This window comes from Hemitrygon akajei, chromosome 21 (assembly GCF_048418815.1).
Source record: "Hemitrygon akajei chromosome 21, sHemAka1.3, whole genome shotgun sequence".
Taxonomy (NCBI): Eukaryota; Metazoa; Chordata; class Chondrichthyes; order Myliobatiformes; family Dasyatidae; genus Hemitrygon; species Hemitrygon akajei.
This window is the reverse complement of record NC_133144.1, coordinates 20,145,092-20,163,594: the sequence shown is the minus strand read 5'-3', so window position 1 is coordinate 20,163,594 and position 18,503 is coordinate 20,145,092. Positions and strand designations below refer to the sequence as shown.

General features: G+C 47.8%; 1 protein-coding gene across 8 annotated transcripts in view; it reads right to left on the bottom strand.

The window, feature by feature from the left end:
* The window catches only part of ap3b2 (adaptor related protein complex 3 subunit beta 2), a 183,766-nt gene that overhangs the window by 53,276 nt on the left and 111,987 nt on the right, over positions 1-18,503 (bottom strand). For all 8 annotated transcript variants that reach the window (XM_073024951.1, XM_073024953.1, XM_073024952.1 and 5 more), the window contains 5 exons: positions 12,278-12,410; positions 10,409-10,518; positions 8,557-8,733; positions 3,133-3,319; positions 869-987 (listed from right to left, as the gene is read on the bottom strand). In XM_073024951.1, the coding sequence (XP_072881052.1) occupies positions 869-987; positions 3,133-3,319; positions 8,557-8,733; positions 10,409-10,518; positions 12,278-12,410 (726 nt within the window). The remainder of the gene's footprint in view (positions 1-868; positions 988-3,132; positions 3,320-8,556; positions 8,734-10,408; positions 10,519-12,277; positions 12,411-18,503) is intronic.

Here is an 18,503-nt window from a genome sequence, read left to right as displayed (position 1 = left end):
TGGTGGATGGTCGTATGAGTAGCTGGTGCATATCACAAGTCCTGGTTATGCAACCATTGACACCAGGCAGACAATCTCTTGCATTGATCATGGATGGGGTCACCTATCTTGTAAAAACACTGCCCAGAAGAAGGTAATGGCAAACCACTTCTGTAGAAAAATTTGCCAGGAACAATCACAGTCATGAGACCATGACCACCCACGTCATACGACACGGCACATAATGATGATGGTGACCCTTTTAAACCTTGCTTATTTAGGTGTAGAAGCGTTATAGATAGAGCGGACAGCAAGCACCTTTTTTCCAGAGCAGCAATGGCTAACTCCAGAGGACATCAGTTTGAAGTGAGTGGAGGAAAGTTTAAAGGAGATGTAGGGTTTGTTTTTTTGCCTGGAAAGCACTGCCAGAGGTGGTGGTAGAGGCAGAATCATTAGCGACACTTAGGGGACTCTTAGAAGTGCACAAGGATGAAAAAAAATGATGGATTATAGGATACGTAGGAGGAAAGGGCTAGACTGATTGCAGAATAGGTTCAAAGGTCATCACAGCATCGTGAGCCAAAGGACCCACACTGCGTTATGTTGTGTTCTATTTAAGTATGTCTAAATGCCTCAGCCATGTCCATTGCATCTGATTCCATCCTCTTCTCTCACAGTGAGTCTCAGGTATCAGTCACCCCTTGTGTAGTCTCCCCATCTCTCTCTTCCTTCATCCCAGCTTTCCTACCAAGTTATTGATCGCCTGGCCCAATACCTCAGTCTCCGATATTGGCAATGCTTTTGTTACCGGTGATATATAAACGTACGCAGCTTCTGTTGTTATAGCTGACTCCACCCTCCCCACTCCCCACCCATGACACTGCCTTACCTCAACATTACGGACTGAAGGGTCAGGGGCTGATTCCGGCCAGTCGGGCAGTTCTTGGTATCCACTGGCCTTGCTGTTGAGCAGGTGGGAGAGGGAGCCAAGCTGGAAGTGATCCCGATCTATGAGGAAGACAAGTTTCCCATGTTAAAAAACTGTGTCCGAACCCCCAGTGTAAGACCCCTCCATGGCACAGTAAGGGAGAACTGCTGGCTGACAGCTCCAGTGCACTGGATTCAATCCCAGCCTCAGGTGCTGCCTGTGCAGAGTTTGTGTGCTGTGCTGTCTTGGGTATTCCTGGGTGGTCTGGGACAACACACACAAAATGCTGGAGGAATTCAGCAGGTCAGGCAGCATCTAAGGAGGAAAAGGGGGAGAAACAAAAGGGGAGGATCACTTCCTTCATTCGGGTAGCCCTCTCACCCCTTCTCTTCCCTCATGAACTGCTCATCCCCTTCCTCTGGTTCCCCAGCTCCTTTCATTTATTCCATGGTCCACTCTCCCCTCCTATCAGATTCCTTTTCCTTTAGCCCTTCACACCCCTTACACCCATCTCCTCCAGTAGCTCCATGGCTCTCCAAATGCCACCTATAAGTTGACCCAGTTCACAGGCACCTGAGCCCAAGAATAACCTTGGGACTGCACTGCTGGTGGAGGACACAGCAGCAGTGAAAGGACATTAAACTCTGGCCTTCCCTTGACCCCCCCCCCCCCGTTCCTCCGGAGAAGGAAAGTAATGGGGTGCTCCATCTGGTGGTTCAACTCAAGCTGAGTCATTGGTGAGTCATGGAAGATAGTAGGTGAAGAATGAAGGTTCTCAGCCAATCACACCCCTCCCCACCAGGTCAAATTCAGAGTAAATTTATGATCATGGTACGTATATGTTACCATATACTACACTGAGATTCATTTTCTTGCTAGCAATTACAAGAAAATAAAGAAATACAATGGAATTTATAAAAAAAAAACAATACATAAACCAAGACTGATATGCAAATATAAAATAATACTGAGAACATGAGTTGCAATCAAGTTCAGAGTTCTACTCCTCTTTCTCACCTGGTCCATAACCCTCTCCCCCCATTGTGTCTACACCCTCTCCCCCATCTAGCCTACAGCTTCCTCCCCCTGCCCCCTACCACCCCTCCTCAGTGGACTGAGGGAGACCTCAATGGACCTGACAAAATTCTGTGGGGCTCGACAGGCCAGAGTTGCTTGGGAAGCTGGTCCAGTGAGTCTGAATTTGCCGCCACATGTCACACGTGGGGAGAACTTCTCCCCTGGCTGAGGAGATAGGACTGGGGGGGGGGAGGCACTGTTCCAGGATAAATAAGAAGAAAACTGATTTGGGGAAGGGGAAATCCCACTAAAATTTATGGTTATGGCTCAGTCCATCACAAGTAAAACCCTCCCAGCCACTGAGCACAAAGCGTTGTCGCAGGAAAGCAGCCTCCATCGTCAGGACCACCACCACCCAGGACACGCTCTCTTCCCACTGCTGCCATCAGGAAGAAGGTGCAGGAGACTCAGGTCCCACACCACCAGGTTCAGGAACAGTTAGTACTCTTCAACCCAGGGGTTCAACTCCACTTGCCCCCTCATTGAAATGTTCCCACAACACAGGGGCTCACTTTCAAGGACTCTTCATCTCATGTTCTCGATACTTATTGCTTATTTATTTATTATTATTATTTCATTCTTTTTGTATTTTCAGTTTATCTTTTTATTGGCATTGGCTTTCATTGATTCTACTATGGTTATTATTCTAATATGGATTTATTGAGTTTTCCCTCAAGAAAATGAATCTCAGGGTTGTATGTGGCGACACGTATGTACTTTGATAATAAGTTTATTTTGAACTTTGAAATTTCTTCATGCAGATGTTGGTGAACATTTGAAATCCTCTGATGTGGAGGTTCGGTCAATGAGTCTAAACACAGGCCTGCAGTTGTCTACAGAAATCCAGAGATTGGGTGGGGGAGGGAAGCACTGCAAGAAAATGGTGCAGAGGTCAAACACCACCTTGATGAGAGGTAGAGCAGAAACGCTAGATTGGCCTACTACTGTTCTTATTTCGGTGAAACTGGTCTTGCATTCACGTCCTGTCCCAATGAGGAGAGGGTGAGCTCCTATCCTATCCTGTAGAGTCCATCCCAACCTCAGAGCCCCTCTTACTCTGCCCAAGAAACCCACACACGACAGACCACTCTGACCCATTTCTGCCCCACCCGCTGGGGTTCATGTTGCCGTGTGTGGATCCCTCCTACCTTTGAAGGAAGACTCGAGCACGGGAGCAGGCTTCTGGGCCAGGAACAGCTTCTTGGCGTACTTGCTCAGCACACCGCTCTTTTCCGTGGGGACGATGAGCTGGCGAATGAAGCGAGCTCGGTCACGGATGTCGTAATTTTGGTCATACTTGGCCAGGTTCAGAACGTACTGGGTCAGCAGTTTGGTCTGGAATCAAAAACAAATTCACATCACGGGACACAGCTTCCAAATGGTGGGGAGGGGAAATAAAAGCTGAAAACAAGACAACGGGCAACCTTGGGGGCTTAGCTGTTAGCGTAAACCAATTACAGCATTAGCGACCTGGGTTCAGTTCAGCTGCTGGTTGTGAGGAGTTTATATATCCTCCCCGTGACCCAATGGATTTCCTCCCCCATTCCAAAGATGTACAAGGCAGTAGGTTAATTGCTCACAATGGTGTAACTGGGTGGTGCAGGCTTGGTGAAAAGCCCTGTTTACCATGTTGTATCTTTAAAATAAAACAGAATGATGTGCAGCTGCTCACATTACAGGGGAGTATAGAGTGAGAAGATGCTAATGCTGCCTACCTGTTAAACAAAGGTATTCCTAGATTTATGAACTATTTGGTTTTTTTTGCTGCTCTACAGAAGTCTTAGGCATATATGTACAGCTAGAGGGCCCAAGACTTTTGCACAATACTGTAGTAACTTTATGTACTGCACTGCACTACCACAATAAAAAGCAAATTTCGTGACAGACGTGGGTGGTGATAAACCTGGTTCTGATATGGGTCTCTATTGTGGACTGAGAGTGGGAAGGGGACAGGGAGAGGAGAATCATGGTTTGGCAAAGAAGGGAAGAGGGGAGGGGGCAGGAAGCACCAGAGACATTCTGTAATGACCCATAAACCAATTGCTTGGAACCAAATGACCTTGCCTGGTGTCTCAGGGTGGGGTGTGTCTGCACCCACACCACCCCCGCCCCCAGCACTCCTCCTCTGCCACCTGCCCCTCACCCCTCCCGTGGTGCTCCACCCTCGCCATTCCCAATATCCGTTGTTCCCGTCAGATTTACAACTTGCTCTCCGCTCCGTGTCGACAAATACAGTACTATGAAATGTCTTGGGCTCACCAGCTATATATACACCCAAGACTTTTGCACAGTAATGCATCTTTGAGGTACATGTTTCTGACTTACAAAAATATTTTTTTTCACCATAAAAAATAGTGCCACTCCTCTCACACAGGAACACACTGTACCAAATTATCTACAACATATTTAGCCTGGCCTTTTCACTTCACACAAAGTTCCACTCTCCAAACTATTTTCCAAGAATACATCCCTTTCACAAATCAGAGAACATCTGCATCTCTTTTACTTGTTATTGTTATTTAGAGATACAGTACAGAACAGGCCCTACTGGCCCTTTGAGCAACCCCAGCCTATTCAAAGGACAATTTACAATGACCAATTAACCTACCAACTGGCAGGACTTTGGACTGTTGGAACACCCAGAGAAAACCCACGCATTCTGCAGGGAGGGCGTGCAGACTCCTTACAGAGAACACTGGAATTGAATTTCAAACGCCGACACCCTAAGCTGTAACAGCGTTGCACTAACCGTTACACTACTGGCATGGAAAACCTACAGAACAATACTGGCCCTTCGGCCCACAAAGCTGTGGCTTTATTTGCTTCACTGGTTATCTTTGAGGTTAATGTTCTGAGATGCTGTTACTATGCTCGATCTGCTGGCAAGTGGTGTCCATTAGGTCAATCATACAGGCAGGGGAGGTGCAGCCCATGGGAGGGTCAAGGACACTAATTAGTGGTATCGGTTTATTACTGTGATATGTGCCAAGATACAGAGAAAAGCTTTCAGTTTTGCATGCTATCTTGACAGATCATTCCATACGCAAGGAGATCGATGGAGTAGAGAAAACAGATAGGAGGAGGAGCGTGGAAAGATGACTCCAGTGATTTTTGCAGACCCAGGCGACTTCTTCCAGTTCGTCTACGAAACAGCTTATTCTTCTCCTATGCCTTTCCTTTCTTTTCAAGGTGGCTGAGGTTCCGTCAGAGGCAATGACCCACAGCTCAAACTACTGATCTTCGCAGCATTGGATCTTCGGACCAGCTGTGTGGCCTGGCATTTCGCTACTTCCAGGAACGGCCTGGAAGACGTGCGTGTCTGGCCCATAGACAACCTGATTCCTCACTGAAGTGTCATGGGAGACTGAAATATCGGGACAGCAGGCGGTGTGTGCTGCTGTAGGAAGAAGGCCCCTGTACTCAAGCGATCCATCTCTCTCTCTTGATGGTAAGTGAGAGCCTGTTGGTCCTCACGTCGGAGGTCTTGCAGAAGTTTGTAACATCGGAACAGCAACTTGCTGGTCACCGCCCTCATTGTTGCAGGAGCGGTCTCTCTCTCCCTCGACGGTGAGAGTGAGGCTGTCTGAGATAGCGAAGTTCTAGTTTATGGACTAAAGTTTCTGATGCACTCTAGATCAAGGTCTCTTTGGGGAGAAAGGGAGGTGGGCTTTTGCTATTTCTTGCACAGTGGGGGCAGGTGGTGGGGGAGGGTCAGTGCTTTTGCTGTCGCAAGTGGGGGTATGGGTTGACGTTTCTGCTGCTGGTTATGTGTGGGGGGATGAGTGCTGAGGTTCTGATGTTTCTATCATTCATTCTTCGGGGTTCCTTGATTCGTGGATGTTAACGAAGAGTAAGAATTTCAGGATGTATACTGTATACACACTCTGATATTAAATTAATTGCAGAATATAGCATTACAGTTAGAGAGTGTGTAGTGCAAGCAGACAAACAAAGGGCAAGGGTCATGATGAGGGGATCAAGAGTTCATCTTTCAGTGTGCGAAACGTAATATAGGGGATGTCACATTAGAGCTGTACAAGTGGTGTAGTTCATACCGCCACATATCGGAATGATGTGTTTGAGCTAGACAAGGTGCACAAGGATGTTGCTGGACTGGAGGTCTGGAGTTACAAGGAAACACAGGATAGGCTGGGATGAAGAGATTCTGCAGATGCTGGAAATCCAGAGCAATGCACAAAATTATTGGAGGAACTCAGCAGGCCAGGCGGCATCTAAGAGGAGGAATCAACAGTTCGGACCAAGACCTTTCATCAGGGATAGGAGTGGCATTACTAGTCAGGGAAAACATCACAGCAGTGCTCAGACAGGACAGGCGAGAGAGCTTGTCTACTGAGGCAGATAGTGGAGTGGTTGTGGGGAGAGATGTTCTTAAGCCCATATACAAAGTCAGGTATCGAAAGGTTGAGCATGGTGGAACTCAAGTTCTGAGTTGTATATATTTCAATGCAAGGAGTATTGTGGGAAATGCTTGATCTTAGGGCATAGATCAGCACATGAAATTATGACTTGTAGCATCAGTAGTGGGTAAGTTATTGGAAGGTATTCTAAAGTATTTGGATAGACAGGGACTGAGTAAGAATAGTCAACATGGCTACGTGAATGCAGGGTAGGACGTACGGTGAACGGTAGCACTCTGAAGAATACGGTACAACAATAGGGCCATAAAGAGAGATTTTGGCACATTGGGCTTCATAAATCAAAGTATTGAGTACAGCAGTGGAGATGCCATGTTGAAGATGCTGGTAAGGCTTAATTTGGAGTTTTGTGGGCAGTCCTAATCACCTACCTACAGGAAATATATCAATAAGATTGAGAGAGTGCAGAGAAAATTTACAGGGATGTTGCCAGGACTTGAGGATCTGAATTATAGGGAAACGTTGAATTGGTTAGGACTTTATTCCTAGTGTGAAGGAAAATGAGGGGGAATTTGATAGAGATATACAAAATTATGGGTACAGATACGGTAAATGTAAGCAGTCTTTTTCCACTGAGGTTGTGTGAGTCTAGAACAAGAGTTAAGGGTGAAAGGTGAAATGTTTAAGGGGAACTTTTTCACTCAAGGAATGGTGAGAATGTGGAACGAGCTACCAGCGGAAATGGTGGATGTGTGATTTCAACATTTAAGAGAAATTTGTATAGGTACATGTTTGGGTGCAGATCAATTGGACTCGGCAGGTCAATAATTTGACATAAACTAGATGGGCCGAAGGGTCTGTTTCTGGGCTATATTGTTCTATGTCTCTATCAGGACTGGAAAGGAGTTAAATGCTGCCTGCAATGCTGAGTTCCCCCAGCATTTTTTAGTACTAGATAGGCTGGGAATGTTTTCCCTGGAGCAGAGGGTGACCGTGCAGAGGACTGGAAAATCATGAGGGGAATAGATAAGGTGAATGATAGTCTTTTTCCCAGGGTAGGGGAGTCTAAAACTAGAGAACATAGATTTATGGTGAGAACCACACATTCAGGACTTCAACTAACTAAGCAGGAGTCACATTATATCTGCTTAGGAAGGCAGATTTACAACACTCCCATAGAGACATTGACTGAGCTACCATACGGGGTTCCAAGAGACCACTACACCTTTAACAAGAAGTTGCATTGGTTTCTCATCGGATCCCGTGGGAGGACAGATAGCACGAATCTCCATGAGAGATTCCAAAGATCATGAAGATAGAAAAGAATTTTTCCAAGTGTTCATTCCCAGTTGGTCCTGAGTTTCCCTCTCCCAGGATCTGTCCTAAAAGGTCTGATGGGAGAGAATGGGGAGATGATGGAGGAAAGGGTCCATGTATTCATTCCACGGAGCGTTCGATGGGTTGCTGGACCAGCTGAACTCCTGCCTAATGTGTGTTCAAAATAAAATGTTTTTATCCATGTTGGAGATTTATCAGTAAAGGGAAATGATTAATACTTCTTCTATTTTGCAGGGATTCTCATTCAACTCAATCATTTATTCCTCAGTCAGTCAACCGCCAGTTACATTTTAAATCCATGGGACAAGCTCAAGGCCAGAGGGACTTGACATTCTCAAAGGGGGTGGGTGGCATGGTAGCATAGCGGTTAGCACCATCACTTTACAGCGCCAGCGATCACCGATTGGGGTTCAATTCCCGCTGCTGTCTGTAAAGAGTTTACACATTCTCCCCATGACCACATGGGCTTCCTCCAGATGCTCTGGTTTCCTCCCACTTTCCAGGGTCACGTGGTTAGAGTCAGAAAGTTGTGAGCATGCTATGCTGGTACCAGAAGCCTGGCAACACTGGTGGGCTGCCCCCAGCACAACTCTTAGACTGTGTTGGTCATTGATGCAAAACGATGCATTTCACTGTTTTGATGTTTCGATGCAGATATGACGATTAAAGCTAATCTTAAAAATCACAATCTTAATAATTAGAAATCCCATCACCTAAGTGTGGCTCTCTCTACGCAAGGGGTTCCCAACCTTTTTTAATGCCATGTACCCGTCCAATTACCTGAGGGGTCCGTGGACTGCAGGTTGGGAACCCCTGCTCTATGCCATCACCTGTCACCTTCATGTTAACCCCACTCACCTGTTTGGAGTTGGTGAGGTAGAGCTTGGCAGCCAAGTTAATGATCTGCAGCTTCACAATGTCCTCCTCACTGGTGAAGGACTTGGCCATCTTCCGTAGTACGTCAGGTGCGATCTTGGGCACGTGCTCACAATACTCGCCGATTAGCCAAAGTATGCTGGCCCTGGCCATTGGTACCTACTCAAAGAAAGGCAGGTGAGGGAAAATTCATCAGTTAAGAGGTTGGTCTAGAAATTCCACAGCTCCCAAATATATTCGCTTCAAGAATGCGAGGTTAACATGGGTTGGACGCTCCGTTACAAGTGAAACTGCCTGGTTTCCTTGGCTGCGTAAATCTAGGGAAGACAACCTTTGGCCCCACCAAACTCATGAGATCGAGGCACGCATGATCCCACTCCGAACCCCGGTTTGTGTGGATACTGTGTCATTTGCTACCCTGTTACAAATTAATGCCACAAAATAACAGACAGTACACTGCATACGAGTAAAGGAATTACATTTATGAATCTTAACTAAAGGATTAGTAAAGAATAACAAAAAAAAGGACCCATTCTAATTAAACAGTCAAATGTGCACACACTGGAGCTCATCTTGAACTTCTCTGTCACTCGCGTGCTACGCCCTCAGTCAACGTGAAAGCCCACACCACCTTCCAAACGCCACTCACAATCCATCTCGAACAAACAGGTCTCCAACCAGATCGTATGCTACGACCAGTTCTCCCCAGTGTCCTCTCTCTTCATCTCCTCTTGAACAGAAGCCCCAAGCCCAACCTCGGTGTCCCTCACCAGAGAAACCTCCACTTAATCTGACCATCCTAACTGGATGGCACACATTTCTCCTCTCTTATCTTCAACAGTAACCCAAACAAGCATGAAAACAGAACAGACTGCTCTTACAGAGCTGCCACAATGAGATACATACAGCAGAACAGTGAGAAAACCAGTTCTCATGTGATGAGCATCAGAGCGTGAGGCAGTGGGTGAGGAATGGGCTGGGAGGACAGATCGGAGATCCGGGCACCCAGTGGGGGACTGCTGGACCGGAATGCAAGGAGACGAGAGTGAGCTTTGTCCCAGAGAGTGGGATGGTGGGGTGGATGATTTCAGAGTTAAGCACCACCTTCCTCCAGGGGAATTCCAGTGCTCTGTCCATGAAACCTGGTGGTGCAGACAAAGATGAACAATGTTGCCCGATTTCTCTGAGAGAAGTGGGGCATGCAAAGTGAAATCATTCCGTGCTCCTGACACAGTAACAGACCTGGATCACTCCAGGGAGCCCGTGGAAAATTTAGAGGGACACAAAACAAGCTGGAAATGGGGATATTATTTCACCCAGAATAAAACAAATGCCATTACATTGGAAGAAACAGCAGGATGAGGTTGGACCTCTGGGCATTTTCTACCAGCCCCGCATGGTGTAATCCATGGCTGAGTGGTAACACTCTTGCCTTTGAGACAGGACATTATAGATTCAAGTCCCACTCAAGACCTGCCCACAGAAGCAGGTGCAGTGCTGAGGGAGTGCTGCACTGTTGCATGTTCTGCAATGCGCATTTCTCAATCAAATCAGCTCTGATCAAACTGGGAAAGCTGGTAACTGTGTCTGAAATCTACTGGGTCTTGTTATAATCTTCGCAGATGTGAATTCAGGGTCCCATGAGACAACTATTATTGGCCTGAAAGCCCCTGCCTTCCACTTCTCAATGGGTGGCAGCTCAGTGGCATAGCTGGTAAAGATGCATTCCCCACAGTTTCGGTGACCCAGGTTGAAAGCCAGCGATAGGGAGACAGGGATTCACAGCAGGACAGGATGGATCGGTTCACAAGGACAGGTCTCGGCCGGCACTCACCATGATGTTGTCGATGAGCTTCGCCATGTGTCTGATGATGTCGCTGTGCTGCGCAGGCTGCATCTGCAGCAGTTTCTTAATGACGACCACGGACTCTGCCACCACCAGCTCTGCAATGGAACGGCAGCGTCGTTACAAAGCACTGGGAGCCCCAGCAACCATTCTTCACACCATGGAACAGAGGGTCACGGGGCAAACGTACAACACAAAAGGGAGGGTCTGAGCAGTGGGAAAACTCCCCAGCAAAGACAGAACAGAGTATCAGAAGGATTTCCGTCAGTCTGCTGGGTAAGAAACAAAGTCATCGGACTGCAAAGGAAGAAACAGTCTGCTGGAGGTCAAGCAGCACCTGTGGGAGATAGGAACTGTCGATATTTCGTGTCGAGACCCTGGATCAGATCTCTCCCACAGAAGCTGTTCAGCCCACTGAACTCCTCTACCAGATTATTTCTGGCTGCACATTCCGGCATACTCAGTCTCTCGTGCCTGCATGGGATTACCAGCATTTACTTACTTGGCGATACAGCATGTAATTGACACTTCCAGCCCTAAGAGTTGCGCCGTCCCGCAACCCCCGACAACTCTGATTTAACCCTAACCTAATTAAGGGACAATTTACAATGACCTATTAACCTACCCGGTATGTCTTTGGACTGTGGGAGGAAAGTGGAGCACTTGGAGAAATCCCAGGCATTCCACAGAAAGGAAATACATAGACTACTTACAGAAGATGCTGTATCTGAACTCCAAACTCCGATCCCTGAGCTGTAAATAGTGTTGCACTAACTGCTACAGTAGGATAGTAGGAGGTAGAATGGGGAGGAGACAGTGCTGGTGAGATCTTCTATCATAAGACAACCATTGAACTATAGAACATGCAGCAAAGAAACAGGCCTTTTGGCCCTTCTTGGCTCTGCCGAACCATTTTTCTGCCTAGTCCCACTGACCTGCACCTGGCCCATATCCCTCCATACACCTCTCATCCATGTACCTGTCCAAATTTTTCTTAAATGTCAAAAGTGAGCCTGCACTTACCACTTCATCTGGCAGCTCATTCCACACACCCACCAACTCTGTGTGAAGAAGCCTCCCCTTAATGCTCCCTTTAAATTTTTCCCCCTTCACCCTTAACCCATGTCCTCTGTTTTTTTTTTTCTCCCCTAGCCTCAAAGGAGCAGAATTAGGCCATTCAGCCCATCGAGTCTGCACTGTCATTCTATCATAGCTCTTCTATTACATCTCTCAATTCTATCCTCCTGCCTTCTCCCTGTAACGTTTGACACCCTGACTAATCAGGAACCTATGAACAGGAGTGATGCTGTCAGAAGCTGTCACTCGAACCCATCTCTGTCAGTGATGTGTGCAAGGAAACACACTCAGTGGCTACCTTATTAGGTATACCTGCTCATTAATTCCTCACTAGCCAATCATGTGGCACCAACTCAATGCATAAAACCATGCAGATGTGGTCAAGAGGTTTGGTTGCTGTTCAGACCAAACATCAGGATGGGAAAGAAATGGGATCTAAGTGACTTTGACCTTGGAATGGTTACTGGTGCCAGACAGGGTGGTTTGAGTATCTCAGAGGGCTGCTGATCTCCTGGGATTTTCATACACAACAATCTGTGGAATTTACTGAGAATGGTGGGGAAAACAAAAAAAAAACATCCAGTGGGCAAAAGTGCCTCGTTAATGAGAGGCATCAGAGAATGGCCAGACTGGTTCAAGCCAAAAGAAAGGCAGCAGTAACTCAAAATAACCACGTTACAACAGTGGTGTGCAGAACAGCATCTCTGAACTCAGAGCACGTTGACCTTAAAGTGGAAGGCAGGGGCTTTATGATCACTATTAGGTACAGTAAATACTTACCATCTCTGTTGGAGAGCAGTTGGACTAGGCCATTAAGGCAGGTGTCGCGGACCTCGTCGATGTTGGTAGCACAGCGGCCAATGGCCTGAATGGTGGCTGCCACAAAGTCCTTGTCCTGGCTCTTGATGTACGTCTAGAGAGGTGGGGAAAGATGCTGGCTGGATAATCAGGTTGTACTGCTTGATTCTCGCAACATTGGCCTCTAATCACTTCAGAATAAGTGGCCTGGCCTTGAAATTTTTCTTTAGTTTATCTCCCCCCCCCCCACCCCCAATCCATCCCTCAGCTCCTCCTCATTTGTGCCTTGAAACCTGGCACTTTGATCAGTCTTTTACAGCAAGGGAGATAGTTGGTGAGTCACAGAGCAAGAAAAGGCCCATTTAGTCTGTGCTGACCATCAGCGGCATTACATAGATCCTAATGTCAGGTCTGGACCCAAAACATCAACCACGTCTTTGCCTCCGCAGAAGCTGCCTGATCTCCTGAGCGTTTCCTGCTTTTCCGACTTTACTTCAGATTTCCAGTTTCACTGACAGCTCAGTGTGCTTTGTCTTCTAAGTAACTAGTCTGCTGCTCCCTTCTCTCTGCACTCTAACTGTGTGGCTAAGCACAGCTCAAGCGCCACCCAGAAGTTTGCTGATGAGATCACTGTGGTTGGCAGAATCTCAAAGGACAACACAAAGGCAAGGTGTCTTTGTGGTAATCATATGGGATTATGGTTCACAGGATTCAATCCTGTGAATGATTGAATTATATCATATGGTGGGCTAGACTGCAAGAATCTTTTGCCCTTATCAGAAGTGAATTAAACTAGAGAACTCAGGTTTAGGGTCAATGGGAAGATGCACAGAGGAGTCAGAAGGAGATCTTTTTCACCCAGAGAGTGCGGAGCACCCGGGACACACTGCTGGAGAGAGTGGTACAAGTTGCAATACAGAACTGTATAGAACTTTTACTGGAAGATGGAACTGAAATGGACAGGTGGCCACTGGTCAACATTGATATGCTGGGCCGAATGGCCTGCTTGCACGCTGTATGATTCTAGGACTCTACATGCTGTCTACCACAGCAGAGTCAAGTCTCTAAACCACTGCTCATTCCAGACAAGCTGCATTAAAGACATTTAGAACAGGGCTGGCAGTTCTCCCCAGGGATATGTCAATGGAAGGTCTCATCATTTAAGGTTCAGTCTCCATCCTCCTCATCTATCCAAAGCAACAACTTAGCAAAACCGTTCGAAACAAAGGCAAGAATGAAAATTTCATGCAAACCCTCTCTGAGATTTCCATCTGGTTACTTGCAATGGTAACTACACAGGACTACAACACAAAATTAGGTATTTTTTCCCCCATTGAATCTATGCATGCCTCTAGTAGAGGAAACCCAATAGTCCTGCTTCCTGCTCCTTTTATATCCACAAATCGTTTCTCCATTCCAATTTAAGTAGAGTCTTTGACACATGAAAAATTCACAATTAATCCGTACAAAGATAAATCCATTAAAATCAAAGTGACCAAGAGATTAATATAGAGCTTGTGACACTGACAATGTCTTGGGTGCTGTCTGCGGGGAATATGCATGTTCTTCCTGTGACTGTGGCTCCCTCTCACCAAACCCACACCCGAGGGCTTTGTTTTCCTCCCACGCCCCAAAGTGCGCAGGTCGGTGGGTTAACTGGCCACTGTAAATCGTCCCTGGTGAGTAGCTGTGTGAGATTCTGGAAGGAATTAATGTGAATGCCGGGGGGGGGGGGGGGGGTGGAATTAAGAAGTGGGTTAATGTAGGAAAACTGCAAATGAATGATTGGCAGTCAGCACAGACTTGATGGGCTGAATGGCCTGTTTTTGTCCTGTTTAAGAAAGATGAAGCGGAAATGCAGAACCTCCCCTTCAACCATGGAATCTGGAAGTCATCTCACCCCTCTGGCAGCTGCTCCACCAGCCCTAGTGTTGTAGTGATTTCTCAAACTTGTGATAATGTCCCACCCCCCTCCCCTTCACCATTCCCCATTCCCTTCCCTCTCTCTCACTTTATCTTCTTGCCTTCCCATCGCCTCCCTCTGGTGCCCCTCCGCCCCCTTCTTTCTTTCACGGCCTTCTGTCTTCTTTTACATTCCCCTTCCCACTTCTGGTTTCACTTGTCACCTTGTGTTTCTCCATCCCCTCTCCCCACCTTTTAAACCTACACCTCATCTTTTTTCCCTCCAGTCCCGCTGAAGGGTTTTGGCCAGAAATGTCGACTGTTTACTTTTTTCCATTGATGCTGCCCAGCCTGCTGAGTTCCTCCAGCATTTTGTGCGTGTTCCCTACTGTCGTCTGCCTGGCTTTCTTTACTCGAGTTACATTGGAGCCAATACCCATATGACCTCAGTCTGACCTCTTGTTTAAACTGAAGCATTCAGATCAAAGAGAGATGGTTACTCGTCCATAGGTTCCTTGAGTCCATCAGAAGGCAAACTGGTCAAACAGGGAACTCCTGGGAAGGTTGACCACCCAAGGATCCATGCTGACAAGGCCCTTATGGTGGGACATTCTTCGAAGGATATCTTGGTCAGCACAGAGCAGGCTGCCTTTAGGATCTGTTCTCGCTGTATGACTCTAAAACCTGGGATTTTTGTATGTGGGTGAGGTGGGAAGCGGGGAATATCCAAGCTGGCCTGACTGCAGCATACAAGAGAGCTCTGCAATACGTAGTTAAAACTGCCCAATGCATCACCAGCACTAGTCAACTCACCATCCAGAACATATATACAGTAACGTGCCGGAGAGAGGCCAACAATATCATGAAGGATCCCAACCACCCTGCTTACAGAAATCAGGAGGGCGGACGACAGAGATATAAATACCACCTGACTAGACCTGCCCAGGCATCAACCCTGATGAAGATGGCAGAGTTTGTCATTGAAACGTCGGTTATAATCAACACCTGTACCCGGCTGGAAGCTCGAGAAGAGTTTATTCATTAGATATGCTGGGAAAGAAAACCCTTTCTAAGCATTTGATCCTTTTTAAAAATGGACTGTTTATCCCACCCCCAGAGAACAGACTACACAACACCAACGCCAGAAACATCGGACTCAAAAACAGTTACTTCCCCCAAGCTGTCAGGCTGATCAACACCTTCATCCATTAACCCACCCCCACCACCCCTGCATACACTTCACCCAGCATCACTTCATGTACATAAAAGCAGTCTATGTATACAACAGATATTGTACATTGCATTTCATAGGGTTGCTTTTATTCTTAGGTTTATTTTTTTGTGTTTCTTTATTGTGTTCCTTCTGTTTATCGTGTTTTTATGCTGCATGGGATCGATGTAACAATTATTTTGTTCTGCTTTACACTCTTCTACTGAACAATCACAATAAACAATCTTGAATCTTGTTATCTTTGTCACTGTCCTCACCCACTGAAAGGTTAATGTTCTTCAAACAGAACCTACAGCTCTGAGGGATCAGCTTTATACAATTGCTCCAGTATTGAGTTTACACCTCACAGCGGGCAGCTTCTGACCTACTTGCTTCTTCTCACCACCCCCACCACTTGTCTGTTTAATTAACATCTCCTTGTAAACATCTCGGCTCCAGTTCTGCCTTCATGTACTCCTGGAGATCTAATCACTTGACAACCCATCTGACGAATTTGATCACGTGATGCATAACGTACCACATTTCATTTCCTTGCCAATTATTGAGTTTCCTTTCAGTGTGCCCACATGTCCCAGATCAAACATCTATTGTTTTACAAGAAGATGGGGGAGAAAAAATAAAAGTTAAACGATACTCTGAAGCTGCTGCAACATTGCACAGCCAATAGAACCCACTGCCTCTCATCTGCAGCGATCCTGGTTCAATGCTGACTTCGGGTGTGGTCGTGTGGAGTTTGCACATTCACCCTTTGACTCTGTGGCTTTCCCCTGCTCCAGTTTCCTCCCAAATCCCAAAGATGACCAGGTTGGTGGGTCAATTAGCACAATTATGTGGGTGAGTGATAGATCCTGAGAATAGATAATGGGAATGAATGGGAAGGTTGCAGGAGAGTAAGTGGGGGGGCTGAGTCAATGGGTTAGTGAGGGGGGACTGGGGTCAATGGGATAGTGGGGGATGGGTCAATGGGATAGTGGGGGAATGGGTCAATGGGATAGTGGGGGGATGGGTCAATGGGATAGTGGGGGGATGGGTCAATGGGATAGTGGGGGGATGGGTCAATGGGATAGTGGGGGGGATGGGTCAATGGATAGTGGGGGATGGGTCAATGGGATAGTGGGGGATGGGTCAATGGGATAGTGGGGGATGGGTCAATGGGATAGTGGGGGGATGGGTCAATGGGATAGTGGGGGGGATGGGTCAATGGATAGTGGGGGATGGGTCAATGGGATAGTGGGGGGGATGGGTCAATGGATAGTGGAGGATGGGTCAATGGGATAGTGGGGGGGATGGGTCAATGGGATAGTGGAGGATGGGTCAATGGGATAGTGGGGGATGGGTCAATGGGATAGTGGGGGATGGGTCAATGGGATAGTGGGGGATGGGATAGTGGGGGGGATGGGTCAATGGGATAGTGGGGGGATGGATCAATGGGATAGTGGGGGATGGGTCAATGGGATAGTGGGGGGATGGGTCAATGGGATAGTGGGGGGATGGGTCAATGGGATAGTGGGGGGATGGGTCAATGGATAGTGGGGGGATGGGTCAATGGATAGTGGGGGATGGGTCAATGGATAGTGGGGGATGGGTCAATGGGATAGTGGGGGATGGGTCAATGGGATAGTGGGGGGGATGGGTCAATGGGATAGTGGGGGGGATGGGTCAATGGGATAGTGGGGGGATGGGTCAATGGGATAGTGGAGGATGGGTCAATGGGATAGTGGAGGATGGGTCAATGGGATAGTGGAGGATGGGTCAATGGGATAGTGGGGGGGATGGGTCAATGGATAGTGGGGGATGGGTCAATGGGATAGTGGGGGATGGGTCAATGGGATAGTGGGGGGGATGGGTCAATGGATAATGGGGGATGGGTCAATGGGATAGTGGGGGATGGGTCAATGGGATAGTGGGGGGATGGGTCAATGGGATAGTGGGGGGATGGGTCAATGGATAGTGGGGGAATGGGTCAATGGATAGTGGGGGAATGGGTCAATGGGATAGTGGGGGAATGGGTCAATGGGATAGTGGGGGAATGGGTCAATGGGATAGTGGGGGGATGGGTCAATGGGATAGTGGGGGGATGGGTCAATGGGATAGTGGAGGATGGGTCAATGGGATAGTGGAGGATGGGTCAATGGGATAGTGGAGGATGGGTCAATGGGATAGTGGGGGGGATGGGTCAATGGATAGTGGGGGATGGGTCAATGGGATAGTGGGGGATGGGTCAATGGGATAGTGGGGGGGATGGGTCAATGGATAATGGGGGATGGGTCAATGGGATAGTGGGGGATGGGTCAATGGGATAGTGGGGGGATGGGTCAATGGGATAGTGGGGGGATGGGTCAATGGATAGTGGGGGAATGGGTCAATGGATAGTGGGGGAATGGGTCAATGGGATAGTGGGGGAATGGGTCAATGGGATAGTGGGGGGATGGGTCAATGGGATAGTGGGGGGATGGGTCAATGGGATAGTGGGGGAATGGGTCAATGGGATAGTGGGGGAATGGGTCAATGGGATAGTGGGGGGAATGGGTCAATGGGATAGTGGGGGGGATGGGTCAATGGGATAGTGGGGGAATGGGTCAATGGGATAGTGGGGGGATGGGTCAATGGGATAGTGGGGGGATGGGTCAATGGGATAGTGGGGGGATGGGTCAATGGATAGTGGGGGAATGGGTCAATGGGATAGTGGGGGAATGGGTCAATGGGATAGTGGGGGGATGGGTCAATGGGATAGTGGGGGAATGGGTCAATGGGATAGTGGAGGAATGGGTCAATGGGATAGTGGAGGAATGGGTCAATGGGATAGTGGAGGAATGGGTCAATGGGATAGTGGGGGAATGGGTCAATGGGATAGTGGGGGAATGGGTCAATGGGATAGTGGGGGAATGGGTCAATGGGATAGGGGGGGATTGGGTCAATGGGATTGTGGGGGGATTGGGTCAATGGGATTGTGGGGGGATTGGGTCAATGGGATAGTGGGGGGATTGGGTCAATGGGATAGTGGGGGATTGGGTCAATGGGATAGTGGGGGAATGGGTCAATGGGATAGTGGGGGAATGGGTCAATGGGATAGTG